This window comes from Helicoverpa armigera, chromosome 27 (assembly GCF_030705265.1).
Source record: "Helicoverpa armigera isolate CAAS_96S chromosome 27, ASM3070526v1, whole genome shotgun sequence".
NCBI lineage: Eukaryota > Metazoa > Arthropoda > Insecta > Lepidoptera > Noctuidae > Helicoverpa > Helicoverpa armigera.
The window spans coordinates 4,007,628-4,033,815 of NC_087146.1; the positions used below are offsets into that span (position 1 = coordinate 4,007,628).

General features: G+C 37.6%; 2 protein-coding genes across 4 annotated transcripts in view; one reads left to right on the forward strand and one right to left on the reverse strand.

Moving 5' to 3' along the window:
* Positions 1-26,188, reverse strand: part of LOC110384607 (phosphatidylinositol 4-phosphate 5-kinase type-1 alpha) — a 60,290-nt gene that overhangs the window by 14,368 nt on the left and 19,734 nt on the right. The window contains exons 4-9 of one of the 3 annotated variants that reach the window (XM_064041947.1): positions 11,239-11,450; positions 3,750-3,914; positions 3,066-3,218; positions 2,435-2,587; positions 1,811-1,956; positions 959-1,003 (exon numbers count right to left, since the gene is read on the reverse strand). In XM_064041947.1, the coding sequence (XP_063898017.1) occupies positions 959-1,003; positions 1,811-1,956; positions 2,435-2,587; positions 3,066-3,218; positions 3,750-3,914; positions 11,239-11,450 (874 nt within the window). Of the gene's footprint in view, positions 1-958; positions 1,004-1,810; positions 1,957-2,434; positions 2,588-3,065; positions 3,219-3,749; positions 4,139-11,238; positions 11,451-26,188 lie in introns of those variants that run through there. The other 2 variants (XM_064041946.1, XM_064041945.1) reach the window with 2 other exon arrangements.
* Positions 17,636-25,139, forward strand: LOC135118943 (uncharacterized). The gene is made up of 2 exons (XM_064042131.1): positions 17,636-18,434; positions 24,088-25,139. The coding sequence occupies exons 1-2, from the start codon at positions 18,403-18,405 to the stop codon at positions 25,067-25,069; spliced, it is 1,014 nt and encodes a 337-aa protein (XP_063898201.1). The 5' UTR covers positions 17,636-18,402; the 3' UTR covers positions 25,070-25,139.

The following is a 26,188-nucleotide window of genomic DNA, read 5'->3' on the forward strand; positions in this document are numbered from 1 at the left end:
CAAGTTTAATATGATGTATTAAGTTCGTGTCACTGACATAGTTTTTAACATATTTTATTTTCTATATTATATATTTTCGCCAGCGTTATCACACCGGCCCGTGGCGACTACTTCCCGCATCCGGATAAAAAGTAGGAATTAGCCTGTCTTGATAAAAAGTTATCTAGAGATTTTTCTTTCAAATAGGTCCAGTAGTTCCTCAGATTAGTTCCATCAAGCAAACAAACTCTTTTAACTTTATAAAATTAGTTTAAATATATAGTATTTTCAAGTTTTACCCCCTTAAATCACTATGAAACCTCAAACAAACCATGTTAGAACATGCATAATAATTACCAATAAATAGATACACAGTTAAATAGAGAGATAGTTCTGATCATCTGTTATTCCAGTTAAAATGCCTAACTATTAGATCACATGACGTAGCGTGGTCAATTGATTATCAGTATACAGTTATTTGATTAACAGTTATTTTTATTAAGACAAAAACCCCATTTCAGACAGAAACCGACTTCCCAAAATGGGGAGGTTCTAAATTCGGACGTTTTCTGTACGTTAAATGAAATTATTTTTGACCATACCAGTGTTGAACTAGTCGGCTAAACGACGTATAGATGTATAGTTGAGAGACGTTGTTCAGCTAAAGGGCTAGCCGTTTAATTTTTACGAAAAACATATTTATGAACTCTTTTTTTAAGCATTTTGATATTTTTGGAAATATCAAACAACATAATTTCATCCCCCATGCATCTCAGACAGAGAAATTACAAGCCCACAAGCATTACCCAAATCATTACACCCAACCATAAACAATCAATAAAATAACCACCGACAATCAACCACCACAGATAAAAAATACAAAAAAAAATACACAGATAAAAAATATTTTTTTAGAAAATTAATAGTAATTAATTAATAAAAATTAACATTCAAAAAACACATAAAAACTGAATATTACTGTGTCCTCTTGACTTGCGCGGTGAAATCCTCCTTGCCTTCGGATCTGAAATGTTGTTTTTATACAGAAATAAAATACCGCCACCGATATTGAAGAAAATTGTGCGAAAATTTTGTACAAATTATAAGTGGTGTAGTGCTAAAATAATATTTGTGTTGTTTAAAAATAAGTTGCAAATAGAAAATGTAGAAAATCTTAAAAATAATTATTGGTAGATGTCATACTTGATGACTGCCATACTTTCTGGTTTTTGATCATAGATTTATTTCAGGAAAGCGGGTCATCCATACTTGTGTGTGTGTATATGAATGTACAAGCACATTGTTTTTGTATGTCTCGGCAACTCGACTACTATTGAACCTTCCCGAGTTTACGCGTACAAAGACAATGTACACACAAGTATAGCTCACCCGTTTTTGTAAAATAAATCATTTGTACCCGTAACGGCTGTGACAGATGTGCTGCCGGGATATATGTACACTATTTGACACTTATCTAAAGATAAACCACCTTGATATGGCTATTTATTCAAAACCTCGGTTTAAAAATAAAATGTGGCTTTAAAATCAATATAAACACAGTAATAATGATTCCTTAATCAATTTAATCATTATTTTAATCTGTAGTTCATTCGTTTGATATTGGTTTATACGTATATAGTCATCAAGATTGATTACCTTTGGTTAAATGCCGACTAAAATTAAATGTACATAGTATCTTTTCACAAATTAAGACACAGTATACAGTTGACAGTGTGCAAGGGCTCATTTAAGCCCCCTTTCAGCTCACGAATATTTTCATATCACCCTATAAAATCTATAGCATATTAAATAAATACTCTTTACAACATACCTCGTCCTATTAAGACCCTTCCTAGGTTCTCCCTCAGCATCATCACCGTCGCTCTGTCCCGAGTCTGTGCGTTTCCTGGCTTCCGTCTTCTCGCGTTGAGCCTCGTCTAGATTGTGGATGCCGACTAGGAGGGAGTAGTCCATGATCTGGAAGCGTGATTAGAAGATTATGTATTTATTACTGTTGTATATTGCTTTCGAGATATCTCCTTTCTACATCCGGATAAAAGGTAGCTTGTTATAGCTTTATTCGATCCATAATTGGGTTATTAAAAAACTGAAAGAATTTTTTAATTCGGACCAGTAGTTCCTGAGATTAAGTCTTCGGTCACGGCGGCTTTTCCCATACAAGGAGATCAGCCAGCTGCGCAGGACATATTATAGTGCACAAGCATTTGCGCAGACACAAGTGCGCTCACTATTCCTTCACTCTCATAGCCCGATGGAACGGCATTCCGACACCACCGGAGAGAGATCAGGCGCAGGACCGACACTTACGTGCTCTCCGAAGCACGGGTGTATCAATCACCAACTTCCAGGCTCCGGGCTGCTTCGTGAAAGTTTATAAAGACCGCAAAGCGATTTCACTATACACTGTAAAGACTTTATATTACAAAATACATACCTTAAAACTCTCAAGCACCCGACAGTCTCGCTGCATGGTCTTTATCAGCGCGTTGTAAGTATCAGCTTCTAGGAACAGACCCTCGGGATGATGCTCCATGAAATCCAGGTCTTTGTATGTGGGCGATGTCTTTTGACGTTCTCCTTTGTTTGCCTGGGAAAAGGAAATTATTATGTTGTAGTTTTTATATTGCCGTAGATTTCTTTTGCCGAATTAATTACGACTCTAGAGGAAGGGAAAATGACCGGAGATCCCAAAAGGCAAATACGGACGGGGTGGGCGTGACCCAAACGATACGTTACGAGTGAACTAAAGAGAGATTTTTGGTTTAAAAAAAATGGGCGGGTCCCTTCCTTTCAAAGAAGGCGTATGAAGGCTATAACCAGTAACGTTCCTCGTCCCCCGAAAACACCATTTTAGCGCTTGACGCTTTGGAGCGAAAAATATAATGAGTATAGGTAAAGGAAAACATCTTGAGGAAACCTGGACTGAGTCTGCCAATCCGCCCTGAGAGTACGTGGTGATTAACGCTCATTCATACCTTCTCTGTATGAGAAGAAACCTGTACCCTGCTTTGGGACAGTAAAGAGACTTTTAACTATGTAGTATAGAACTTCTTCAAGCTACATACCTTCCTCTTATACGTAGAGCCTTTCAGATCATATTTCTGATGCAGTTTAATGGACGATGGCAGCAGATTGTTCATGGCTACCAGTCTGACGTTCTTACTGTTACACTGGTAGCAGTATAAACCGAAGAATTTTGGTAATAATGTACGTGGGTTCTGGAATAAATAAAAACATAGAATTATAAAATCACCTGTATATGAAGAAAATTTAAACATAACAAAGTGAGCCTTATGTAATAAATTGGCAGCTATATGTAGTTCTGATGACAATACAATAATATGGTACTGTTGAACTGATCGGATGCTGGAAGACATGAACTGGAACTTGTTATAGTATCTCGTTATGAACTTTGACCACGATTAGATTTTTGGTTTTTACGTGCATTTTTAATGTTTTTTTTAACTTTTATTTTGTTTAGCTGACATTAATTTATTATCATTAAATAACAGTTCTTTCCATAAAAAGGACAAATGCTTTCGAAAAATAATTTTTAAGTTGACAGAAGTTTACTACCCTATTAGAGCAAACTATAAAAACATTTACTCGCATTGATGCTTTTAAAAATGAATAATGAAGTCCCTTAAAGACTGGGCTGCGGGATTGTTCGAAAGAGTTACCGCGGCCCTGGTACATAAAAGGCCTACGACGGAACACAACGGTCGAGTAATAACAAAAATATAACCAACCTGATCGAGATTCAAGTAGTATCCAGGCAGCAGTTTCTGCAGAAACTCTCCCTCCTTATGCTGTACAGTTTTGATGATGAACTCGTCATCATTGGTGAGGTAGAAGATGCTGCCCGAGGCGCCAGGGTTGCTGAGCTCGCGCAGCGGGGCGCTACACATCGACATCTGGTAGAAATTCATTAACATAATATGCTTTGGAGTGGAGACATTGTTTGATGAGCTCGCCTAAATGTTCTGATGTTCTTTGTGTGATAGTAGTTTTTTGAGATTTTTGTCAGACTCCCCAAAAGGGGTAGTTCATCGGATTTTTAGACACGTTGTTATAGACACATTCTGACCTATATTATTTGTGTAATTTTTGATGCTTTAGAAAGATGGGCATCTATATTCCCTCTGATACCTACAATGTTAACCTAGATAGCTAACAATTGCATTATTTTTGCAATAATCCGTATATTTGACAGCTTATCCAAAATGGCCGCCTTTGGTAAGATTTTATGCTACTTTCATAACATGATTACACTGAAATTGTGCTTTAAGCTTCTAAACAAGTTGTTTTCCTATATGTAATATAGAATACTATGTACACATAAGGTGTACAGTTTTGATGATGAACTCGTCATCATTGGTGAGGTAGAAGATGCTGCCCGAGGCGCCAGGGTTGCTGAGCTCGCGCAGCGGGGCGCTACACATCGACATCTGGTAGAAATTCATTAACATAATATGCTTTGGAGTGGAGACATTGTTTGATGAGCTCGCCTAAATGTTCTGATGTTCTTTGTGTGATAGTAGTCTTTGAGATTTTTTCGTTATAGACACGTTCTGTCCTATTTTTGGTCTTTAAACCGCAATAGACTTTTATGGAAAGATAAGCATACTATATTCCACACGACACCTACACTGTTAACCTGTATAGCTAGGTATTGGATTATTTTTGCATTAATTTAAAGTTTTGACAGCTAATCCAAGATGGCCACCTTAGTAAGATTATAAACTACTCTAATTACTCTGGAATTTGTGCTATTAGCTTCTAAACAAGTTCTTTTTTCTTTATGTAATATTGAATACTATGTACATATGCGGTGTACAGTTTTGATGATGAACTCGTCATCATTGGTCAGGTAGAAGATGCTGCCCGAGGCGCCAGGGTTGCTGAGCTCGCGCAGCGGGGCGCTACACATCGACATCTGGTAGAAATTCATTAACATAATATGCTTTGGAGTGGAGACATTGTTTGATGAGCACGCCTAAATGGTCTGATGTTCTTTGTGTGATAGTAGTCTTTTGAGATTTTTGTCCGACTCCCCAAAAGGGGTAGTTCATCGGATTTTTAGTCACGTTGTTATAGACACATTCTGACCTATATTATTTGTGTAATTTTTGATGCTTTAGAAAGATGGGCATCTATATTCCCTCTGATACCTACAATGTTAACCTAGATAGCTAGCAATTGCATTATTTCTGCAATAAACCGTATATTTGACAGCTAATCCAAAATGGCCGCCTTTGGTAAGGTTTTATGCTACTTTCATAACATGATTACACTGAAATTGTGCTATAAGCTTTTAAACAAGTTTGTTTTTCTATATGTAATATAGAATACTATGTACACATAAGGTGTACAGTTTTGATGATGAACTCGTCATCATTGGTGAGGTAGAAGATGCTGCCCGAGGCGCCAGGGTTGCTGAGCTCGCGCAGCGGGGCGCTACACATCGACATCTGGTAGAAATTCATTAACATAATATGCTTTGGAGTGGAGACATTGTTTGATGAGCACGCCTAAATGTTCTGATGTTCTTTGTGTGATAGTACTTTATGCGACTTCCCAAAAGGTTAACACATCGAATGTTTAGACACGGTATGTCCTATATTTTTCTGTGACACTCTATGTAAGTAATTTTTAGTACTCTAGGCCGTAAAACACCTATTTTTGATGGTACCCTACCCTATATATCTCCAATACACTGTTAACTTCATATTTATGTAGAAAGTGGAAAATTTTGTGTAATAAAATGTCAATTACGATGTTTGACAACTAATCCAAAATGGCCGCCTTAGCAAGATTTGAAACTACTTTAATAGCTCTGGAATTTGTACTATACGCTTTTCGACAATTTATTTTCCTATATGTAATTTTGAATACTATGTACACATAAGGTGTACAGTTTTGATGATGAACTCGTCATCATTGGTGAGGTAGAAGATGCTGCCCGAGGCGCCAGGGTTGCTGAGCTCGCGCAGCGGGGCGCTACACATCGACATCTGGTAGAAATTCATTAACATAATATGCTTTGGAGTGGAGACATTGTTTAGTGAGCACGCCTAAATGTTCTGATGTTCTTTGTGTGATAGCAGTCTTTTGAGATTTTTTCGTTATAGACATGTTCCGTCCTATTTTTGGTGTTTTAGACTGTAATAAACTTTTGTGGAAAGATTAGCACACTATATTACCCCGGATACCTACATACACTGCTAAGTTAAGGTGGCTATTGAATTATTTCTGTAAAAAACCGTATATTAAGATTTTTAACAGCTAATCCAAGATGGCCGCCTTGGTAAGATTTTAAGAATCTTTAATAACACTGGAATATGTTCTATAAGCTCTTAAACAAGTTGTTTTCCTATATGTAATATTGAAGTCTATGTACAAATAAGGTGTACAGTTTTGATGATGAACTCGTCATCATTGGTGAGGTAGAAGATGCTGCCCGAGGCGCCAGGGTTGCTGAGCTCGCGCAGCGGGGCGCTACACATCGACATCTGGTAGAAATTCATTAACATAATATGCTTTGGAGTGGAGACATTGTTTGGTTAGCACGCCTAAATGTTCTGATGTTCTTTGTGTGATAGTAGTCTTTTGTCTGACTTCCCAAAAGGTAAACTCATCGGATGTTTAGACATGTTGTTATAGACACGTTCGGTCCTATATTATTTGTGTAATTTTTAATGCTTTAGAAAGATGGGCATCTATATTCTCCCTGATGCCTATACTATTAACCTATAGGTAGCTACTGGATTATTTTTGTTATAAACCGTATATTTGACAGCTAATCCAAAATGGCCGCCTTGGTAAGATTTTAAACTACTCTAATTACTCTGGATTATGTTCTATAAGCTTATTTTTTCCTATATGTAATATTGAATACTATGTACACATAAGGTGTACAGTCTTGATGATGAACTCGTCATCATTGGTGAGGTAGAAGATGCTGCCCGAGGCGCCAGGGTTGCTGAGCTCGCGCAGCGGGGCGCTACACATCGACATCTGGTAGAAATTCATTAACATAATATGCTTTGGAGTGGAGACATTGTTTGATGAGCACGCCTAAATGTTCTGATGTTCTTTGTGTGATAGTAGAATTTTGAGATTTTTGTCCGACTCCCCAAAAGGGGTAGTTCATCGGATTTTTAGACACGTTGTTATAGACACATTCTGACCTATATTATTTGTGTAATTTTTGATGCTTTAGAAAGATGGGCATCTATATTCCCTCTGATACCTACATTGTTAACCTATATAGCTAGCTATTGGATTATTTTTTGTAATAAACCGTATAATTAAAATTTTTGACAGCTAATCCAAAATGGCCGCCTTGGTAAGATTTTTAACTACTTGAAAATAATAATTACACTGAAATTGTGCTATTAGCTTCTAAACAAGTTTTTTTTCCTACATGTTATATAGAATACTATGTACACATAAGGTGTACAGTTTTGATGATGAACTCATCATCATTGGTCAGGTAGAAGATGCTGCCCGAGGCGCCAGGGTTGCTGAGCTCGCGCAGCGGGGCGCTACACATCGACATCTGGTAGAAATTCATTAACATAATATGCTTTGGAGTGGAGACATTGTTTGGTGAGCACGCCTCAATGTTCTGATGTTCTTTGTGTGATAGTAGTCTTTGAGATTTTTGTCCGACTCCCCAAAAGAGGTAGTTCATCGGATTTTTAGACACGTTGTTATAGACACATTCTGACCTATATTATTTGTGTAATTTTTGATGCTTTAGAAAGATGGGCATCTATACTCCCTCTGATACCTACAATGTTAACCTAGATAGCTAGCAATTGCAATAAACCGTATATTTGACAGCTAATCCAAAATGGCCGCCATGGTAAGATTTTAAACTACTCTAATTACCCTGGAATTTGTGCTATTAGCTTCTAAACAAGTTTTTTTTTTCCTATATGTAATATAGAATACTATGTACACATAAGGTGTACAGTTTTGATGATGAACTCATCATCATTGGTGAGGTAGAAGATACTGCCCGAGGCGCCAGGGTTGCTGAGCTCGCGCAGCGGGGCGCTACACATCGACATCTGGTAGAAATTCATTAACATAATATGCTTTGGAGTGGAGACATTGTTTGATGAGCACGCCTAAATGTTCTGATGTTCTTTGTGTGATAGTAGTCTTTTGTCTGACTTCCCAAAAGGTTTACAAATTGGACTTTTTATAAAACACACGTTTTTTCGCTAATTTGTGATACTCCCTACAATTTAACATGACTATTATAGACCTTTTTCTGAAAAATATACACTGTTTACCGGTTTACCGGTTCTCAGCAAGGTATTCGAAAAGTTGATGCTTGCACAAATGTTGCGCCATTTCAATAAAAACTTCATTTTTCATAACGAACAATACGGTTTCACCAAAGGTCGCTGTACAACCGATGCTGGTGTAACTTTGATCAAGCACATCTTTAAGGCTTGGGAGGAAGCTGAAGACTCGATTGGAATTTTCTGCGATCTCTCAAAAGCGTTTGACTGCGTAAATCACGAAACGCTTTTGCAGAAGCTAGAGCATTACGGAATCAAAGATACATCCCTCCAGTTATTAAAATCGTATCTAAACGATCGGCAACTTAAAGTTCAAGTAAACGGCGTAAATTCACTGGGCTCAATGATGGCAATGGGCGTACCACAAGGTTCCATATTAGGTCCGTTCCTCTTTTTAGTTTATATTAATGATTTGCCCTATCTATTTGATAATCAACCTAGGATGGTGTTGTTTGCCGATGATACCTCTCTTATTTTTAATATTGATCGACGTAGACGTAACCTAGACGACGTAAACAATTCCATTATCCAGGTTCAAAATTGGTTCAACGCAAATAACTTGGCTCTTAATGAAAAAAACAAAATGCATTCGATTTTCATTGCCAAATGTAAAAGTAGTGAATGTGACATAATACTCAATAGTCAAAACTAGAATTTATAAATCAGACAGTTTTCCTGGGAATCACTCTTGACAAAAAACTACAATGGGGACCCCACATAACATCTCTTGCGGGTCGTCTTAGCTCGGCCGCCTATGCTATTAGAAAGATGAGGCAGCTAGCGGACGTAGAAACAGCTAGACTGGTATATTTTAGTTACTTCCACAGCATCATGTCGTACGGCATTCTGCTGTGGGGACGAGCTGCTGACATTGAATGCATATTTATCTTACAAAAGCGAGCGGTCAGAGCTATGTACAACTTACGTGGTCGTGAATCTCTTAGGGAACTGTTTAAAAAAATTAATATCATGACCGTACCTTGCCAATTTATTTATGAAAATATCATGTATGTTAGGAAAAACTTACATTTGTTTGATAAAATATGTGATAGACATAATTATAACACTAGAAATAAAAATAAGTTAGCTATCCCGCAGTTTAGATTATCTAAAGTACATACATCTTTCATGGGATATTGTGTCAAATGTTATAATAAAATACCAGACAACATTCTGGAATTGAATGACTTGCGGTTTAAAACTCATATAAAAGCCACACTTTGTAAGCAAGCATATTATAAATTAGAAGATTACATTCAAGATAAAAATGCTTGGAAACATGCTGGTCCTGCTCCATAGGACATACTGACAATATCTAATTAATTAACAAATTAAAACTACACCAGCAAATAAAATTGTATTCATCTTTTGATTATTTGTTTGTAACTTTGTACCAAAATATAAACCAATTTGTAAATGTGAACACCATGTAGCATTTTAATTGTCACTTTATCCTCATTTGTCTTTGCGATTCTACATGATCTTCGCATGCTTTTACTGTATGTATCAATACATACAAACTGTAATACTATATTATTTTTAAAAAAGAGTAACCATGGAGTTTCTTGCCCGTTCTTCTCCATAGGAAGCTACTTTTGGAATGGGCAACTAGAATCAAACTTAGTTATAATTTTGACGTTCATAAGTGCTTGTAAAGGCCTAAATGAAATAAATGATTTGACTTTGACTTTGACTTTTGACTTTTGTTCCCTATTTTACACCCTATACACTGTTAGGTATATAGGCAATGGAATGGTGTATTCCTTTTGATATATTTGTCCGAATTCAAAAAAGGTTATCCAATAACATTAATAAATCTTTCTTTTTGGAAACTTTTTAACTCGAAATTGGCCATCTTGTTAGGAATTCATATAACTTAGTTTTCAGCGGAGAAGCATGTCCCTAGCAACCCTAAATACTATAAATCATGTTATAATAAATCATGTTTTTTTTACTGTTTGTATTATTTAATACTATGTATGTGTGAAGTATGTATTAAAAATAAATGAATAAATTTCATTTCATTTCAAAAAACATAACGTACCTAACAGTACCATAATATTTTGTTTGTAGTGTATTAATGTATTTTTGTATTTATTAAAAAATATACTAGCTTATCTTACTTATCATTCAGTGAAATATAAAAAAATCTAGGTGCAATCATGCAACATTTAGAAAATCAAAACAGCTACGTGATTTTTGGGGACTATCGAAAATATTTTGGGTGTCTAAAACAGGGTGGGTATCACATCTACTTGCAGGCTGCGGGATGAGGAAGTTAAGCACTATTTCTAAATATTGAAATTCTTCATCTTGATGAAATTCTGTTATAGCTTTTCCTTCGTGTTTCGGAAAGCACGATAAATTGGAGAATCTCGGCTTTCATTTTTAGAAGCCTGAATGTCTAGGGGTTCAGTAGGTCAGATGGGTAGTCGCTCCATGTTTTTTTTTTTTCTTTTAAAAAAATCCATTCTATTGGTGTTGCACCCCGCAGCCTATAGGAGCTTCGTCTTTGCTAAACGACAAATGTTCTGTGAATCTTATCATTATATGCAATGTGGGTTTGCATATTTTTTTGTCGTACGAGACTTCTTGTACTACCTTAACAACTCAAGCAAGTATCAAGTCAAATAACTTTGCCACTATGGCATCACTATCTGATGCCACATGCATGTATATGTTCTTTAATGTTTTGTTCGTACAATTTGATCGCAATCGCCAATAGATGGAGCAAACTTATTTGTCTTGAGCATTTACCTTTTTGAGTATTCAGTAAAGGAGGACCCATATATTTTTGAAGAATGGCCGTTTCATATTTAAATAATCACAGGACAAATGCCATAAAAAACGGAGCTCCAAAACTACCACACAAGAACATCTAAAAAAAAGCGTTCCAATCTATGCAATACAGAGGTCTTACTAGGAAATCATCGGGCTGAACTTCGAAAAGGTCCCGAAAGTATCGGAACGCTATCGGAGCGTAAGACTTAAACTTGAACTCTGAGTAATGATGAGCTGGTGTGTGGTTCGAGCCCTCGTGTGGGAAGTTGGTCGTTTCCACAGTCATGAAGTCTTGCATGAGGAGATCTCGCTCCGGTTTGGAAGCTAGCCCGCCGATTGCATGCTGGATTCCTGTGGAAGAAGATTGGTTTTATGTTAGAAAAGAAGAATAAAAATATGGTAAAGGCGTATTTATAATAAAAGAGCAATTACAACTGTAAGACCTCAAAGGCACATAAACATCTATTGAGCATTAAAATCTTAATTACATTCAAACATACAAGGCTAAGTTCTAAGACTTAGGCCGGAGTTCACATACATACAACATAAACGTTAGTTTTCTTAAAACAACTGTTTACTATGAACTTTACGGTTCAATTTTCAATGTAAGTAAGGGTATTGGGTTGCCCGGGTAACTGGCTTGAGGATTTCAGATAGGCAGTCGCTCCTTGTAAAACACTAGTACTCAGCTGCATCTGGTTAGACTGGAAGCCGACCCCAACATAGTTGGGAAAAGGCTCGGGAGAAGATGTATTCTCAAAGTGAACAGTTGTTTTGAGAAAAACGGACGTTTATCCTGTTGGTGAACTTCGGCTTTACTCTTTGACCAAGTCGCTAATGAGTTAGCATCGTTATAAGGTAATTATATTGTCAGCTATTACATATAGCTGTTTGTACTCTACGTCAGTAAGAATAGTTTTTTCTTTAATAGTAGTTTTTCTAGCGGACGTTAGATCCGATGAATGGTCTTTTGTTCGAGTCCAAGTGTTAGTGGGTTTTTCCATTTTGACTTAACTCTGCGGGAATCAAAATCTATAGTTTTAAGAACTGTTAGAGACAGGTCGACATGGCAATAGGCATACAACTTGAGACGAGGGTAAGGGGATAACCTCCACTCGCGGCATTGTAGTGTAATCGAACCAGCACACTTATACTTGAGAAGCTGCCGCATTAACTGTTATGCCACTACAACTATCACTCACTCCCTTATTAATGGTTCAACCGTATCCCAAGGGAATTACTCGCCACACACGAGAATAAAGTTCTTTCTCAGGGTCAAGACTGCGTGAAAGCCACAAAGACAGACAAAGTTAGTTAAGCATTCATTATAATGGTAAGGAATTGCATAATGTCTTTATTTATTTGACCTTAGAGAGGGTATCCTCTCAAATCAAGCACACAGACCACAGACCCCAAAGAAACAGCTGTAATAATTATTTATAAATACACCATTAAAAACATCAAGACGTCGATAATACCCAAATTGATGTGATGTAAAATATTCAGGTTAAGACGCACACCGCGAGGGCACACAAGTACTTCCGCGTTAAAATAACTCGGACCCTTTCAAGTGCCGATCGAAACATGAAAACGTAAAATTCAAGTTCTTTTATCTATACTAATATTATAAAGCTGACGAGTTTGTTTGTTTGAACGCGCTAATCTCAGGAACTACTGGTCCGATTTGAAAATTTCTTTCAGTGTTAAGATAGATAGATAGCCCATTTATCGAGGAAGGCTATAGGCTACTTTTTATCCCGCTACGGGAAGTAGTTCCCACGGGATGCGGGTGAAACCGCTGGCAGAAGCTAGTAGATCATATTTTGAACAACATTACTAGATGAAGAAGTTTACTTATTTGTAATAATATTATGATCATGAAGAGTTTGTTTATTTGAAAGCGCTAATCTCGGAATCATCTGGACTGATTGTAAAAATTCTTCGAGTGTAAGATAGCTCATTATTCGAGGAAGTGTACGTCCGAATAGCCTATTAATTATCCCATTGTATATTGTAGCTATATTACTGATAAGTTCCATCTGAATACCATCGGCAGGTTTTTGCGTGAAAGAATAACAACTATCCCACATCAAAAGCAATCAGGTTTATAAAGTGTGATGACTACTATATAATATTATTGCTCTTTTATTATTTAGAAGTTTTCCTCATAACCAGTCATTGCTCTCTATTCTGTACCTCACGATTTATCTATCACCAACAGCCAGAGGAAAAACTACAAATGCGGTTAATTAAAATGAAGGATCCAGTTTTGAGGGCAAAAAAGTAACTGCTATTGGTCCTGTACAAGAAGATCAAAGTTCGGTTACAACAAGAAATGAACATTTGGAAAACTTGGGTATTTTGAAAAAAAAAAAATATCTCAGGTGCTAGTCGGAATCGCGTACCAAGGTTTCCATTCAAAGCATCCTTGCTAGTATTTATAAAATGTGATAGTAACTCTGTCTTTCTACGCCACAGCCTCTATACCCCAACCTGAACCAGCCAGCATACACACATCAACCTCAACCCAACAACCCATTCCACCCCCAGCCCAACAACAACTAATTTCAAAGGTTGGTAACCTTCAGTAGTTTTGATACCACAGGTAGTCTAGAGCCTGATAAAGAACGATAGGCTACTTTTTATCCGGATGCGGCGAGTAGCTCTTTCAAGACACCGGTGGAAACGTGGAGAACTGTCTTAGAAATAACAAGGCTGAAATAATATCATATTTTGAAGAAAATGTGTAAATAGAGTTTCATGCCGGCTCTTCTCCATGGGACCAACTTTTTGGAACCATACCTTGCCTTTGGAACGTTTTATAAGCCCCTGCAAAGACCTATTTGAAATTAAACATCTGACATTGACTTTCAAACACCTATCCTGAATGGTACAAAAATACCGCATGACAAGGTCCTACAGAACAGTATTTCTATAGCCTGATGCAACCTTGTCACAGCGCGGCATCACAACCTTGGATTTATATCAACTTCCTATGCACCAGAGGAAGCGGTCTCGTTGCTATTTTTTCCTCCATTTCTTACAATTCGTCGTGTGTTTTGTGTTGAACTGAACAATGATTTTCAGCATTTACTACAATTTACTCAGTAAATGATAATAAACTAGCTTACTTAAGAGACCTTACCAGCGTACCACCAGACTTATTCACCCGGGCACCCAGATAAAAAGTAATCTGTAGCCTACCTCGATAAATGGTCTTAACTTTGGGAGTTGTTTTCTAATCAGACCAGAATTTCTTTAGATTAGCTCATTCGAGCAAGCCAAAAAACTTTTCTACGTTATACAATTAGCAATTAAATTACAGATACGGTGTTACTACGCATTTATACATTTCAACTGAGTATTAAACAACAATAATTCATTTATTGTAATTACAACAATACTCGTGGATCACGTGATTCAATATATTATTCCATTATCCTGTAACGTCAATAAAATACATCTAAATCAGAATAATCTCCAATTATATACTGCAAATTATAAAAAAATGTCCCCCGAAGCGACTTTATGTTTATCCGGGACAAACTCAAAAACTACTGAAGACATTTACAAGCGGTGTCCACCAGTAGGTAGAAGAATTTATGAGGAAAATTAAACTACATATACCTAGCAAAAGGTCACTGACATCCATCACAAAAACTTTGAAATCACAATTGCTTAAGACTCTTATGCATGGGGGTTACTTTCCCAAAGATGGATTACAAGAGAGACTAAAGGGATTTTGGAAAACCCCAATGGGATAAAAAGGGGTGACAAAGTTTGAGAACGAAGTCGAAGGCAAAAGCTAGTAGATAATTTAAACCTATGGCAAGGAATATACAAACAGGGCAAAAAGACAAAGAAGGTAAGTCCAGCTGGATCCCTCCAGTAAGTTTAACCACGCCTCAAACGACATTTCATTGAAAACAAAACCATTTAAAGATTATTTGAAACATCTTACCGCATACTATATCATGCATCAGCATTTTTGCATCCATTTTAGACCACTACACCAACACATCCATATAAAATCACGTGCCTAGGAAGGCACGTAAAACTGGCGTCCTCAAATGCTACCCAGTAGCAGTCGTTGTTACAATTCCACGTCAGAGGCCGTCAGGCGGATTTGAGGAAACTCTGACACTAGGACTTGTTAGGTGATTAAACCTGCAGCTCACTCGATAAGAAGAAACATATATGCACTTTAAAAACACCACTTTTTTCACTTAAAAACGCCACACTTGGTATGAAACTGAGTTTATACTAAAACAATATCCTTAAATGTAGTTTTTGCTGGTTTTCCTCATGAAACAATTAATAATAAGTTGGGAATTCATGTCCTTCTATTATGGCGTATAGTTAGTGACTGAGTATAATATCGTTTTTGACGGGAAACAGGTCCATATCAGTTTTATGCTTTGTATGTATTTACAATGTTTTGTGGCTTTGGACAGTTAGTCATTTAGGGATGTCAAGTTAAATAATTGTTTCAATTCTAAAGTGGTTTAATTAATTTTTGCTATTGTAAAAGACCTGTACTGCGGTAAACCCTAAATGCGAGATCGTACCACTACTGGCGTGACGCATAGAAATAATAGTTACAGATCTCGTCAAATTACTTTGCCGATGTGAAGTTTGTTACAAGTTACTTCAGGATTGTCTTATTTTATTCATTATTATTGCTAGTATGTCCCACTACTGGGCAAAGGCATTCTACGAAAAAAACATACTACTATGCATACAATGTGGAAGGGAAAGTCGAAAGAAAGAGGGGAAAGGGTCGTATAAGGTACAGCTCATCAAGCAAATTAAAGAGAAGGTGAATGTTGTGACGTATAAGGAAGTTCAGGAGTTGGCGCTAGATAGGCGTAAATGGAAGGAGCTGCACCGACAAGAGCTGGGCTCTTAAATTGAAGAAGATTCATACGCACGGCATCAAGAGGGTCACTTCAGAGAGCTTAGTTACTGTATTAATGTCAAACTTAACTGGCTTGCGCCAACCCTTATTTCGTATAAAAGGAAATAATAAGCAATAGGTTATTTTGCAATGTTATATATTATCAAACAAATATGTGCCGTTACAATACCTAAAAACGTCTATATTTAGTGTCCTTGACGTTGAAATAAACATGGTGATAATTGAGTAGTTAATTTTTCGTTATAAATAAATATTATAAATAAACTAGTAAACAAAAAAAACTGTAAAAACGAGATTATACCTGTATCATATGCGGCACTGTAACGCACACAAATGTATCTTCTGGTCTACTCACTCTAGCAAACAGTAACAAATTGCGTGCGAACATTATTTCTAAAATGTCCGCGAAACTGCACCCTTTGTGCGCGAACACATGCTAGCTGTGGACTTTCGCCGACGCGTACATATTTTTTGTTCCCGAACAAATGTGCGCGAACAAATTTCGAGAAATATATAAGATAAATAGGTAGATATATTCTTTATAATGTACACCAATTTAAATAATAAACAATCTAAAATATTTTTAAAAAGTTGAGATGACTCAATGGCTGGTCTTATCGCTAAACGCGATCTTTCACAGACAACCTTTGGATGGATTAAGACGGGAGGAAATACCTATATATAGCAACAGCTGCATATGAGACTTTGATCTCCAATCTTAGGTAGATCTTGCTTATTTCTTTCGTCATTAGACTTCTTCAATAGTTTCTATGACTCATACGGACTTCCCCGACCGATGAAACATGGTTAAAAAAACTCATAACAAAACGATAGTTAATAATAACACAAACAGATAAAGATTTTCCTTTTAACAAAAATATAACTTGTTCTCTATGAAGTAAATGTTTGATATAGGTATTTATATAGCTAATCTCTATAACATTTCTGCCTAACTTTTTGATGACAAAACATGATTCATCTATTTACATGATGTTTTATTATGAAGCTAAAATCATTTGATTGGTTGACGCGCTTATCTCAGAAACCACTTGTCCAATTTGAAATAAAAAACATTGTTAGAAATCCTATTTATTGAGGAAGGCTATAGGTTCATTTTATCCGGGTACACGGAATAATTGCATAGGAAAAGTGAAAAAACTGACATCATCATCATCTCAGCCATAGGACGTCCACTGCTGAACATAGGCCTCCCCCTTACATCTCCACAGATACCTGTTGGAGGCGACCTGCATCCAGAGTCTTCCGGCGACAGAATCTAGTTAATAACCTATCACTGTCATATTGAGGAGAAAATCCTCCTTTTTGGGATGTCTGTAAAAATGTACCAACAGAAAAATCATAAAGCTACATAAATTACTTCTAAATGCAGCAAACACCAGCCATTTAATTCCAAACAATGACCACAATCGATCACAATGACAATCGGAAACGGAAATATCGATTATCATCTCGCGAATTTTGGCTCCAAAACGATCACGTGGCAATCTGACTCAGAGTATTATCGGGAAAGACATTTATTGAGTCATTGAGTCACTGGTTGCATCGAGAATAAAACAAAAAACCGGCTAAGTGCGAGTCGGAATCGCGCACGAAGGGTTCTGTTATATCGAAATAACCCCTGTTACCAATATAAAATTAAATTGCTGAGTTTCCCATTGCATTGACGTCAATGCAATAGGAAACCGATGTTATTTTAATTAGCGATAATAATATTTCTTCAGTTTTGGATTGGACTTCCGTCGGGCAACTTTCTTTCTATTTTCTTGTGATTCTAATTATTTTTCAATACATTTTTATTTTAGCCAATTAAATAGTTTTTTTTAAAAACCATTTTCCGACCCACTCCGTAACAGTGGTGTCAGAAGTGGGATACCAGTGTTGATATCGCCGTAATCGTTCCACTGGTATTCCATAACGGGTCGTGTGTGTCCTGAAAACTGAAAAGTTATCGTGTGTGAACTTCACGTTGCCGACGAGATAATCCAGCTCCGGGGTGTCTATATTTTCTCTAAGTGAAATCACACCTCGACAAACTCAGTGCCATCTCCAAAGACGAGTCGCGACAGTAAGCCTTACGAGTGTCCTGCGTAAGCCTGCCGATCGTCCCGAATTTCCAAATTCTATCTCCCAGAGCTCAATATACGCGAGCTCTGTCACCTTGATATCGCCGCAAGGAGCCGGTGATCGCCCTTGCCGCCCTGCCACGCGGAGCTGCCGCGTGGTGCTGCCACGTGTACGCGTTGTGCACGCGCGTGTGCCGTACATCGCCACCCCGCTGTTCCTGACGTTCCTGCTGCTGCTGGCCGCGACTTATCGCGCCGCAGTCCTCCTGTTCCAGTAATCGTGCTAATTCAGTGCCAGAAAATGCGTATCGAATTCTTCGTGTTCCTGTGTCTGTGAGTAGAACATATTATTTTGCTGTTATCGCTACAATATTCTTAATTCTTATTAGGTATTTTTATTACCTAGGGTATCACATATCGTAAACCTTATTCTATCATAATTATACGTGCTACTCGTCTACCTTTATAGTTTCCTTTCAAGTTCATAATGTCTACGGAAACAGCCGAAAATTCCTCTTCTAAGAAAATGTCGTTGAGCGAACAGTTTCCCATCAAGGTGCTCTGTGATTTTATTAGCCCTTATAAGGGAGAGCGCGAAACTCTTACCGCCTTTCTCACCAACTGCCAAAATGCCTTAGATTTAGCATCACCAAGTCAAATAGTTTTATTAAATAAATATATTCTATCACGCCTTGAAGGTAAAGCTCAGATTGCGTGCTCTAATAAAATATTTTCGGATTTTAATCAGTTGAAATGTTTTCTTAAGCAAAATTTCGGTGAGAGGAAGCATTATAATCATTTGTTGCTAGACTTACAATCGTGCAGGCAAACAACACACGAAACTGTTGCGCAATTTGCCCTGCGTGTAGAAAGCTGCCTCACCGATCTTCAATCAGAAATTTATAATTCTGAATCCCTAAAGAAGGACATATCCGGTCGCATCGCTATGACCGAAGATTTGGCATTATTTACTTTTAGTTTAGGATTAAATCCACGACTGAGTAATAATGTCAGATGTAGAAACCCAAAATCACTTAATGATGCTATCAACGTGGCTCTCGAGGAGGAAAAGATACAAAACCTCCTGTATAAAACATCTATTAAACCTAAATGTAGGATCTGTGGTAAACCCGGGCACTCGGATGCTGAATGCCGGGAGAAACAAAAGCGCACAGGTCCACCATTTACTCCTTCGGGGCCTCAACCATCAACATCATTTTATAACTCGGGTCTCAACTTTTCTGCAAATATTGCAAAAACAGAGGTCACGATATTACTCAATGCCGCAAAAGAAAATATAATAGCGAACGGCGTAATACGTTTAATTCCGAGAATCGCGACCGTCCAGCTGCGATGCATCATGTTACATTCGAGCCGCCGATATCATCGGCGCCGTCACCGACACCTTATTATGTTCCTTGTGAGAACGGCGACGACCCTGAAAACTCTTTAAACTAACACCACGGATTACGAAAATGTGCCGTCGTTATCCGGATAATTTAGGCACTCGTACCTTTATAAATAAATCGAATAAAAACGATATCTCATCTCAACACGCTCTCCCGAGAGTCCCTGTTTCGTCGAGTCCAAATTCTATTTCATCTCAGCATGCTCCAAAGAGAGTCCCTGTTTCGCTGAGTCGTTCTAATATTTCATCTCGACATGCTCCTCCGAGAGTCCCTGTTTCGTCGAGTCCAAATTCTATTTCATCTCAGCATGCTCCAAAGAGAGTCCCTGTTTCGCTGAGTCGTTCTAATATTTCATCTCGACATGCTCCTCCGCGAGTCCCTGTTTCGTCGAGTCCAAATCCTATTTCATCTCAGCACGCTCCAAAGAGAGTCCCTGTTTCGCTGAGTCGTTACACTGTTTCATCTCAACACACTCTTCCAAGAGCCTCTGAATCGTTGAGTCTAAAGCCAAATTCATCTCAGCACGCTCCAAAAGGAGTCCCTGTTTCGCTGAGTCAAAACTCTGTCTCATCTCGACACATTCCACAGAGAACCGCTGTTTCGTCGAGTCAAAATACCATTTCATCTCAACAAGCTCCTATTAGAGCCCCTGTATCGTTGAGTCCAAAATTTCCTTCTCATAATGAGTCCGCTATGCCGCATTATCCTAAAGAGGAAATTAAAATCAATCCCGAAATTCCTGTCTACGAGGTATCTTCATACTCTAAAAAGGTGTCATTGCCTCACGTATATGTGAGTACTTCTCTTTCCATTCATCCGTTGCGCCTTCTTATCGACACGGGGCGAGTATTAGTTTGGTCAAACTGTCAAGTTTAACTAAAGCGCCTGAGCTATCTCGTGAAATAGCTAAGATAAAAGGTTTTAATAATGTTAGCACCTATTCAGAAACTTTAGGCACGTGTCAGATGTATTTTACATTGAATAATAATCGCCACGAGTTTAAGTTCCATGTAGTTGACGATAACATTAACCTAGAGTATGACGGTATCATTGGCAGCGACTTTTTAAATCATTTCAAAGCCAATATTGACTATACCTCACAATCAGTTCATATATGCGGACAGAGCCTGGACATAAACTATATTCAACCGACTTACGTCATTCCCGCACGTTCCGAAGCGGTCATCGAATGCGCAGTATCTAATTACTCACCTGAACATTATAAAAATAATGAGGGCCTATTATTAGATCATTCTATAAGCGAAGGTATTTATATCGCAAATTGTCTTGTTACTATAAAGCCTAATAAAAGGATTAACGTAACCGTTTTAAATACTACTAACTCTGATATCCAAGTTCGAGACTTTAAAGTCCAGTTAACGCCTCTTGAATATGATACTGCCACAGATATAAACGAATCCGTCAATGCTTTATCCTATTCAGAATCTGACAGACCTCAAAAGGTATTGAATCTAATACGTTGTTCTCATCTAAACTCCGAAGAAAGGAGGCACTGCTAGAATGTTGTTCTGAGTACACAGATATTTTCCATTTAGAGGGCGAACCTCTATCATTTACGAACGCAATCGAGCACTCTATAGATTCGGGTGATTCAGCCCCTATTCACGTAAAGTCGTACCGTTTTCCTGAGTGCCACAAGGAAGAAGTGGACTCACAAATCCGCAAGATGCTCGATCAAAATATTATACGTCCGTCAACGTCACCTTGGAGCGCCCCTGTTTGGGTAGTTCCCAAGAAGATGGACGCTTCAGGTAAAAAGAAATGGCGTATAGTAATAGACTATCGCCGTCTGAATGACGTCACTGTCTCTGAGAGTTACCCTTTGCCGCTTATTACTGATATATTAGATCAGTTAGGCCACTCAAAATATTTCAGTACATTAGATCTCTCCAGTGGCTTTCATCAGATCAGAATGAACTCCCAAGATGCACAAAAAACGGGGTTCTCAATAAACACTAATTCTAGCAGTACAGGGCATTACGAATTCTTGCGGATGCCTTTTGGGCTTAAAAACGCCCCTTCGACCTTCCAGAAATTAATGAACACTGTCCTTTCTGGTCTCCAAGGTCTCCATGCATATGTTTATCTTGATGACGTCATAATCTACAGTAGTAACTTGACATCTCATATGGACAAAATCAGGTTAGTTTTGACCGCATCCGAAAGTTCAATTTAAAACTCCAACCTGACAAGTGTGAGTTTTTGCGACGCGAGGTCGCTTATCTTGGGCATATAATCACCGATAAAGGTGTATGTCCAAATCCCGAAAAGGTCAAGGCCGTTTCTCAATTCCCTACTCCTAAGAATCCAAAGGATATAAAATCGTTTCTAGGGCTAGTCGGCTACTATCGTCGTTTTATTAATAACTTCTCCAAGATCACTAAACCACTGACTGCCCTACTGAAAAAAGATGCCACATTTCAATGGTCGAACAGCCAAGAACAAGCGTTCACCACCCTCAAGGATAAATTAACTTCGGCGCCTCTGCTTCAGTATCCTGATTTTACACAACCCTTTCTTCTAACAACTGATGCCTCTAATTATGCGATAGGTGCTGTACTATCTCAGGGCGCAATCGGGTCTGACAAACCCGTCTCGTACGCTTCGCGCACCCTTAATAAAGCCGAGGGCAACTATTCGACTATCGAAAAGGAGCTCCTAGCAATCTTATTTGGCGTGAAAACATTCCGCCCTTATTTGTACGGCCGCAAATTTAAGATAATTACTGACCACAAACCTCTAGTGTGGCTTTTCAATGTCAAAGATCCAGGATCTAGACTCGTTAGATGGCGTCTTAAACTCGAAGAGTACGATTATGAAATCGTTTATAAAAAGGGTAAATTAAATGCAAACGCCGACGCTTTATCTCGTTTCCCCGTAAATGTATTAGAAAATAACGAAGGCTCCGATTCAGTTATCTGCAATCCGGCATCGACTTCTAACAACGAGGAAGACGCACGTAATTCACCATCCATATCAGAAACTTACGAGCAGTTTCTTAAAATTATAAAACAGCCTGATGTGTCATTCGACACCGTTATCCAGGAACATAACGAGTCATTGATGAAAGCAAAGTGTAAGCTTATTGCTTATCCGACGTCCATTGACTTAGATGAATCCGTGCCATACTGCAAGGATATCATGGACGCCTCCACTAGTGAACCTAAAATTTGCGACATAGAACGCGAATTAAACACTTACTATTCCACATCTAATGATAATCATTTATTTACACATTTATTTCTAAAACTTAACCACTATGATGAAATGAGTTACAAGGACATATTTAACCTCCTTCGTGATTATAGAGAAATGATAAAGTATTGGTATATGGAAGAAAAAGAATTCGCTATATCAGACTTTACAGATCCTTACACAAAATTATCTTACACAAAACTTTATAATATTTTATCATTTCTATTTCATAACACTAACATTAAAGTAAACATCTATCGTAATTCTATACGTTATCCGACCCCTGACGAGGTCAAAAGCATTCTTAGAGATAATCATGATTCACCTCTAGCTGGCCACCCGGGTATATCGCGCATGTTTGATAGAATCAAAACCCAATTCTGGTGGAAAAACATGCGGCAAGACATCGAGGATTATGTGAAAATTGCCGCTCTTGCCAAATAAATAAACCTCTAAGACAAACGAATAAGGCCCCTATGATTATAACATCTACAGCATCTCGGCCTAACGAAAAACTTTATCTCGATTTAGTCGGTCCGCTTCCTGAAACACATGAACACAAATATAAGTTCTTACTTACCTTACAAGATGACTTGACTAAATTTTCTCAGGCTTATCCTATGCAATCTTGTTCCGCTGAAGAAACAGCGAAATCTTTAGTTCTATTCATATCCCATATGGGGATTCCTAAATTAATAATATCCGATCAAGGCACCAATTTCTGCTCTGATGTCTTCAAACAACTTGAGAAGTTGTTCAGCATCAAACATGTGTTCGCATCTCCTTACCACCCTCAGACATGTGGTAGCCTTGAACGAAGTCATTCTACTCTAAAGGAATACCTTAGATCATATATCGGTGAGAACCAACATACCTGGGACCTCTATGTTCCTAGTGCTATGATAGCATATAATTCAAATATACATAGTACCACAGGTTACTCACCCCTGGAATTGCTTTTCGGGTTCAAACCCTACTTACCTTCAAGTATCGATACTCTTGATACAAACACCTATACGGATTACATCCGAGCCCTTAATCACCGACTATACTACAGTCGTCAGAAGGCTCTCCAAAATATTCAATCCTCAAAAGAGAAATCAAAAACTTATTATGATTCTCGTACGAAACCATTGTCCTATAAAACAGGAGACATGGTATATGTCCGTTGCCATCACAAGCAAAATAAGGCCTTATCCCCTGTGTGGAAAGGCCCTTTCAAAATAATAAAACTAAATGGCAACCATTCTGTTACGCTGCTTATTAATCGTAAACACGTACGTCACCACTACGACGAAATCAAGCCGGCCAGTGACGCAACAGTAGTAACGTAATACATGAGCGTTTCATTGTTATTTCAGATCGACGCTGTCATCGCCGATCACATGCGAATACGTTTCTTCTATCGTCAGCAGTCCTGGCGTCTACTTTGATAAGCTTCTAGACATTAAGTTCACTAATAGTGATTGGAATGTTATAGCATATGTTGATATAGGTCATGTACAACCTAATTTAGATAAGGTCGAATTTTTATTTGAAAAGCTCAATGTATTCTGCAACTCGTTAGCTTCTTCTAAGATACAGTCCGACTGTATCAATTCGTTGTCCGCTCTAAAAAATCGTCATATTCTTAACGTTAGTAAGTTTTCTTCCGTATCTTATTTATTGGTCGACGAAAAACCCCATATGCGTTTTAAAAGAGGTCTCATGGACTTCGGTGGCTCTCTCCTTAAAACTATTTTTGGCACTTTGGATTCTGAAGACGCGGTGAGATTTTCGAAAGCCATAGACGAAGTACAAACTGATGAGAAACGTCTCGCTCATCTCATGAAAGATAACATTCATGTAATTAAGTCGACCATATCATATTTCAATAACACGATATCTAAGGTCAACGAAAACGAAAACCACATTTTAAGGAACATGGAAACAATCCATAAAATACTAGAAACTGTTGTAAATAGTAACAACAAGCTAGAAATTAAATCTGAATTAAGTTCCTTATTAAATTCATTAGAGTCTATTATAATGACTTTGTCTTTTGATATCGAAGATATTAACAATGCCATTCTATTCGCAAAACTCAACGTGTTGCATCCCACTGTACTCAGTCCACACCAATTGTACAGTGAGTTAGATAAGCATAGGAATAATCTTCCTAGCCATTATGAACTTCCCGTTCCTTTAACGCTACAAAATATACACAATCTTATTGACATTTCACAACTTGTGTGCTTTTTCCATTTAAATAAGGTAATTATTGTTGTCAAGATCCCTCTCGTATTACCTCAGGTGTATGACCTGTATAGGATCATTCCCTACCTGTTCCCTACGATATGTTGAAACCAGATACCTACGTTCTTATCGAGCCAACTAGCTCATATGTAGCAATCACAGCTGATCGCATGTTTTATTCACTTATCGCAGACATAGACAAGTGCAAGTTAATAAGTGAGAAGTGTTACGTGTGTGTGTTAACTAATGTGTTTTCAGCAATCGCTAACCCTACGTGTGAAACGATTCTCTTAAGTGATGTGATTAGCAAACTTCCTGACATTTGTGTTACAAAACTTATTCACGGTTCAATTGATCTATTTCATAAGTTAACTTTAAATCGTTGGATTTTTGTACAATCTGAACCTGGCAAGTGTCATGTAACTTGTAATGATAAAGACATAAGTTCTGACGTTATTTTGTTTGGTACTGGTATCTTGTCTTTGCCTAGAAACTGTAAGGCTTTTTACAAGACGTTGCAATTCGCCGCTGTTGGCGAAACAGTTATTGGAAATGTAACCAATAAAATATCAAATTTCAACATCTTACAAGATGATTGTTGTGAGCGATCTAAGTTAAATAAAACTCTAGAACGATTACCTTACTCAAAGTTAAATAACTTAGATAATCTTGATTCTCTGCTGCAAGCCAGTATTCACTTGAACTCTTTTGAAGAAGAGATCAATAAGATAGAAAATCCATCTCATTTTCAAATGTATAGCACTCACTATTTGTCTTTTAGTTTATGCATCTCGATGTTAACCTTATTTTACATTTTATATAAGAGTCGTAAGTTACTTTGTCGTACTAATGCCCCATGTTGCATTCAAATATTTAACCAATGTCATAACACAAAAAATAACTCGGTTCCAACCTCTCAAACTGTATTTCATGGTGATACAATAGCACCCGTCAATAAGGACGAGTCAGAGTCTATAGAGGACTTACGAGTGACGCCAACCCCTATTAAAAGGAATATTCTGTTTGGCAAGACTCATGATAATTAATTTGTAATGAATGCACATGGTTTGTAATTAAGTAATAATTTTCTTTCTTTTCATATTGTCATCTTGATTTATCTAGATTTTAATAATTGCTCTTATTAATCAATAATGTTTAATTGTTTAAATACTTTAATTGTTAACTCTAATCTGGATTTCCTTGCATCCTAAATAATGATAAATGTAG

Excerpts from the sequence above, each read along its gene's own strand:
- LOC135118943 (XM_064042131.1), top strand. The coding sequence starts at position 18,403 with ATGCGTATCGAATTCTTCGTGTTCCTGTGTCT. Across the intron at positions 18,435-24,087 it reads TTCTTCGTGTTCCTGTGTCT|ATCGACGCTGTCATCGCCGA; the intron begins GTGAGTAGAACA and ends TTGTTATTTCAG.